Source organism: Penaeus chinensis, chromosome 26 (genome assembly GCF_019202785.1).
Source record: "Penaeus chinensis breed Huanghai No. 1 chromosome 26, ASM1920278v2, whole genome shotgun sequence".
Taxonomy (NCBI): Eukaryota; Metazoa; Arthropoda; class Malacostraca; order Decapoda; family Penaeidae; genus Penaeus; species Penaeus chinensis.
Genome location: NC_061844.1, coordinates 12,665,183 through 12,671,410, shown reverse-complemented (window position 1 = coordinate 12,671,410; position 6,228 = coordinate 12,665,183). Strand labels below are relative to the sequence as shown.

The window sequence follows — 6,228 nt, the reverse complement described above, 5'->3', positions numbered from 1 at the left end:
TTGACTAATATGTAATGTAGCATTAACATGTTGTCTGCTCCCTTCTCTTTCACAGTAAGCTTTATCAGGGATCTGTCAGTGGTTTTGATGTACACGCAGGTAATTTACAAGTGATTCCCCACCTGCTGCCACCTTCCCTGTAGGTGGTCGGCATTTTTACAAAGTTTCGTTTTTCTTTCAGCAAAATATGCGACACTCACCTGACCTCCTTCGAACCAGAGGCGTTAGGCAATTTAGTGGAGGGCCTGGAGTTCCACAAATTTTACTTTGATAATGGTAACTTTAAACAGCTTTTTGTGGCATTGTTTTCATTTTAGTATAAAAGTGTTATGGGTGTCAGATGTAGCCCTTTGATGTGTATCATAAATGTTGACGACATGACCGCAATGAGTTGCTTTATTGGAGACGAAAAATGTCATGCTGTGACGTGCATGCACAGTAAGTCCCTGGAGTACTGGATGTAGTTGTGTCACTTAAATTGCTGTAGTAACATAGATCACTGTTGTGTGAAATCAGTTTTGCAATTCTTGGAAGCTTCAAGAATTTGGACTGATTTTCTAGAGATACATGTACCAAAAAGCAATGTGGATCACTTGCCTATGGATGTTAGTAAGCAGTTGCTTTGCCAAGAGATATTTAGCTGTGCCAGACATGAGAAGAGAATCTCAAACAGATATCTCTGTTATGACAGTATGACCTCCCTTATTTGGGATGAACGTTTATATCTATGTTAACAGATGTAATACATATGTACATTTACATTACTTTTAAAAACATGAAGGTCTCACGGAGTTAACGATCTTTCTGCATTCTTTGATTTTGGCAGATTTGCTACTTTAGATTAGGTGCAGTGCAGTAAAAGTAGCAGAAGTAAAATCATGATCCACTCTTGCAGTACAGTGTTGGACAATGAGTCAGGTTAGATAAACTAAACTAACTAGAAAATTTTAGGACATTTTCATACAGAATACAGAGAGTAAAAATGATGAATCTAGAACAAGAGGCACCTAAAAATCACTGATATAATCATCAGTTCCAACTAGGATTCAAAATAATTTTATTCAGTGCTGGTGTGTCATACATGTTGTTTTGTGAAATTATTTAAAGAAAAGTATTTAAAGAATATACTTTTAAAGTAGATCTGAATGGAGTAGAATAAGACCAAGGAAGTCATACATTTATAGAGAGAATATGTGCTCAAGAAAAATGAATAACCAGTGAAAGAGATGCCGCTCAATGTATTACCTTTTAAATGTGCTTGATAAATAAGTTTTGCTTTCATAGAAAAGGGCTTTTTAGTTTAAGAAATATGACAAAAACCATAGAAAGCAGTAAAAAAAGCAATGAGAATGAACCTTCATGTAACTGCCATCCTTATCAGGTGCTTGAGAACCCAAATGAGTTGGAGGTGAATCACTAAGGTCATACTGTGTGCTGTTACAAGGCAGGGTCAGAATGGTGTGTCTGCATCTTGATGTGATTATGCCTGCAGTAACTGACCTCTGCAGGCTTCTTCATTAAGTTATTGAGGCTTTCAGAAGAGTTGATTGGGCAAACTTGGAAGGGGAATTAGATAGAAAGTTATTGGAGGTACAAGAATCGATAAGACAGACAGCAATCAGTTTCATATTTATTTAAAAACTAATATTTGTAATATAGGTTTCAAAATAAACATTTATCAACATAGATTATTTGAATCTGAAATGCTAACAACATACAGTATTACATTTTTTAATATGCCTTAATCTCCCCTTTTTCAGTGCTTGGGAAGAACTGTAAAGCAGTAAATACAATGATCCTCAGTCCCCACGTACATCTCCTGGGTGAAGATGCAGCTTGCATTGCATACATCCGCCTCACCCAGTACATGGATAAGTAAGTCTCAGATTTAAATTCTAAGACCAAATACCCAGAGCTACGATAAATAAATTAAATATACATGTTATTTTAGTCTTGTTGTTGCTTACCGTGCTATACTCCCTCTCCATCAGGCAAGGACAAGCCCACACACAACAGAGCGAGGAGACACGAGTGTGGCAGCGTCGTGACAACAAGTGGCAGTGTATGCACTTCCATCGTTCAGGGTCCCCCTCATCCCCCTTTGCATTGGGCACCAAGTAAAAGTGGAGGATGACTAGGGGTATAGCTTACCCTGGTCAGATGTGACGGAACTGATTGGTTGTTGGTTCAGCCACTGTGGAACGTCATGGGTTAGAAACAAGTCATTAACATCCCTATTATTCAGGACTCATGATAGCCATCCATCCCTTAATGACCAAAGTGCTGTGAGACCTGAAATAGTACTGACTAAATTGTTGGGTTATACTGTTTCAAGATGAGGAAAGACGTGTCTGTTTTAACCCTGCATGTTCTGCAGATTGTCAACCTTAAGCCTAGTCTTTTAGGCACAGGTTGATATTTGATTATGCCAGATTAAAAAGGATTTCTCGATGGTTGCCTATATTTTGAAGATTGAATGTTCCCATTGTACTGTTGCTACCAAGTATATTATTAGATGTGTGGCATAATTTTAGATTTTAAACAAACTCTCTTTGTTGGACAATTCTTCAGTGATATGTGCACAATTCATGGCTCATGAAGTTTTTCTGATGCTAGATAGAGAAATTAATATGTTACTGAGAATATTATTATAGGAATGCATTTCTTCTAAGCATCTTACATCTGCCTAATATACAGAGTCAGTTCTTGTAAGCCACAACCATTTCTGAATAGTTAGTTCCATTAACTATAAAGACAGCAAAAGATTATTTGTTGATATACTTACTGAGTGAATGCCAATGATGAGTGACGAACTGAGGGCATCAGTATCGGAACTGCATCACCGTCTCCTTCCCACCATGTGTTGTATCAACAACTGCTTCATTCATCTGCTGCTGCAGGACATCTTGGCTAAATGATCAAAATCCTCAAGCTTGAACTTAATGGACAAAAACTGAACAGTATATGCATATAGGATGTGTCATTAGTGGTTTGTGTGTGTGTGTGTGTGTGTGTGTGTGTGTGTGTGTGTGTGTGTGTGTGTGTGTGTGTGTGTGTGTGTGTGTGTGTGTGTGTGTGTGTGTGTGTGTTTGTGTGTGGATGCCTTTGCGCATGTGTTTGAGAGGGACCGTTATATCTGAATTAAGAGAGGATGCCAAAGTGAGCACACATTACCAAAACATGTGAGGATGTCGCCGAAAGCTTGAAAAAATGAGTACCATGGTTGATATGGCTGGTTATGCATGAATACAAAATCACACATACATAAACACACTAGCACATACACAACAATTTTAATACATATACACCTGCATACAAGAATACATCCAAACAAGTATACATACAAATATATAGAGTACTACTATATGTATGAGTTTATCCTGCCAAAATCATTTTTGATATATGAACTGTCTTATAATGATGTGCATAGGGGTATGTAGAATATGCTCAGTGTTACAATGATATTAAATTATGTATGAAATTGTTGTCCTCTAAAGTCTGTGTTGTGGATTTTGGTTGTTTTTCCAAATTAACTTGTAAATGGGAGACTGCTCTACTCTCTCCCCCCTTCAGACTTAAAGCACCGTGATATAAAGTCATGTATGAGTACTTCTGCTTATTTTCAAGTACCTATCCAAGAATATTGCCTACTGCATTTCATATATGCTTATCAATGTGGGACATATTGCAAGTTTGAAGTGTGTAATTTCTTGAAATCATATGATATACAGTAAAGAGGATTCTCAGAGGTGTACCCACCTATCTTTTCATATTTATACTTAGTCGCTTGGTAAACCATACCTGTGACTGAGAGGTGAAACTACATGTGTATGTCCTGGTGCTTACTGGTGTGTGACAATGCGGCCGGCCCACGCAGGCCAAATGACCCGTGTGCATCTAGTCATTTGCTTTGCCCTCAATTTTTCTTAGGTTCATTTTTTGCAGACGGTCTAAGATAAACTATAGTTCCAAGTCAATTTATGTGGTTTGTTTGAATTTGTATATTTGTAACAATAAGCCTTTTCAGAAGTTTGAGAGAAAGTTTGATATCTTTGTAGATTTCCATACAATAGGTAAATTTTGTGTGCGTCGCCTCAACTCTCTGGTGCCGTGAACTTGTTGTTGCAGCTTGACAGGAATGTAATATATTTATATTCACATTTTTTGAAGAAATTTATCCAATTCGATATAAGATATCGTTTTATCGCTAAGTGTCTTATTACGTAAATTAATAAACCCTTATGCAGTTACCAGGCCTCAGTTTAGTGTACTTTTTGCATTAGGACCGCCAGATAAATTTGAACCAAGCAGGGCACCTAGATTTAATTAATTTTCCTGTTGGACAAGAAGCCCCATGTTATGTAAGATAACCACACTTTAGGAGAAAAAAAAACACAGCACTCAGGAACAGCTGGTCCCTCAAGGAGATCTTCACACTATAACACAAGCTGTTTGAAAGACTCCAGGTTCATAGAGCAATTGTTTACATCTTGGATCAGGTCCTAGCTCCTAGACGGAGAATGCTGAACAAGTCACTCCCCAACTTTTTAGGGCCTCGCTCCTTTGTACAGACCATGGTTCCTGGACTGCTGCGCATTGTGCATGTTACTGTAAGCAGAATCCTTTTGGTGTCTTCTCATGTTCAACAATGTCCTATCATCAGTGCCATTGCCACTGTTACTTCTGTGGCTGCGACCACTGCCGTACGTTGGTGGCAGAGGGCAAGTGAGCACGTCACCCCATTCAGGCAGGGTAAAAGGTGGAGTGAGTGGACCACCACCCTGCCAACATATGCTTGTGATTGGTCCTTTTTTGTGCCAGGTTGTGTGATTTTGCTCAAGTATTGAATGTTAACTAAATTGTATGAGGGCAAAAATGGTGTACTAGAACTATTCTTACTCAATATTTGGGCATAAATGATATGAGCGCAAGTTATGGTACTATAACGGTGTACAAGAATTATCACTACTTTTTATTAAATGTCATATTTGATGGTTTCAATAAAAGTATGTTGTATTGTTGCCTGCGGTTTTCTGTAACATTTTCCACCCCTGCCTTTTCCTAAGCCTGCTTCTCAAGTATTTATCTCTTAGATTGTAAGACATGAGATTTTTTTCATGGTAGGTAGGAGTTTCGTTGTTTGATCATTCATGAGCTTTGTGAAAGGCAGGCTTGTATGGCCTCAGAAAGCATGAGGTTGAAGGGTAACCCCACAAGTGGTCGTCCTCAATTTACCAGGACTTTTACCAAACCTCTTAGCAGACACTTGAGTCATACTAAAGTTTAAATTGTAAAGAAAGTTGCAGTTGCCTATCAGATGATTGGAACAGAGTTTATACTAATGTGAATGAGTTGTAAGATATATATATATATATATATCTCAATTGAAGGCTAAGAATTTGGACCTTTTTAAGTGGATATACTCATGGGACGGGACATGGCTGCTGGCTACCCTCCGGCTGCAATTTCTTAATTTTTCATATAGATTTTTTGACTTAAGATGAGCTATTTTAAGACATTAACAAGATCACATGTGTTGTGTAGTCAATGTATTCAGACAAAGAATGTTCAATTCCATCGAATTTCCTAGAATATATTATCACAATTGGATTTTCCCAAGTATTTGATTGCAATTATAAATTTAAAACAAGCTGTTCTGTGTGTCATTTGTGCTTTATCATTTCCCTATGAAATTCAGACAAAATAAGAAACTTTCATGGAAATAAAGTCTCCTGGAAATGTTTTTCTTGTGTTATTCGTGTTCCTGCTGTGAATGTTCAAGACCTTGTAGGGGAAAATTAAAAATATGTACATGTATATTATGTATAGCTTTTAAGAATATAATATTATGTTTTGAATTTAGATTCTCAAGTAATGGCTTCTTAAAATGAGATAGAGGAAAAACAACTTGAATCTGCATATTCTAAATTTAGCTAAATATTCCCAAAAATACTGCAAATCATATTTAACTGTCACAAAATATGATTGGAAAGCAATATTACAAGCTACGAATTTGACAAATATTCTGACGTAACTGAATATTTAATAGTAACAAAATAAAATTACCAAAGACAGTATTTCATTTAACGAACGAAATAACCTACTAATTGGTGAGGGCGTAATCCGCAAAATAAAATTGATATTCGTAAGAATCACCCAGCCCTAACCTCGCTAGGTGAAAGCAAGGTACCCTCAGATAGCAATTTCAGAGTTGTAATAAAAAACAAA

General features: G+C 37.1%; 1 protein-coding gene across 1 annotated transcript in view; it reads left to right on the top strand.

Annotated features, from left to right (window-relative positions):
• The window catches only part of LOC125038860 (calcium/calmodulin-dependent protein kinase type II alpha chain-like), a gene marked incomplete in the record, with an annotated part of 223,328 nt that extends 217,585 nt beyond the window's left edge, over window positions 1–5,743 (top strand). The window contains 3 exon segments of the mRNA XM_047632477.1: window positions 182–276; window positions 1,761–1,875; window positions 1,992–5,743. Coding sequence (XP_047488433.1) covers window positions 182–276; window positions 1,761–1,875; window positions 1,992–2,121 — 340 coding nt within the window.
• Between the last annotated feature and the right edge of the window lie 485 nt (window positions 5,744–6,228).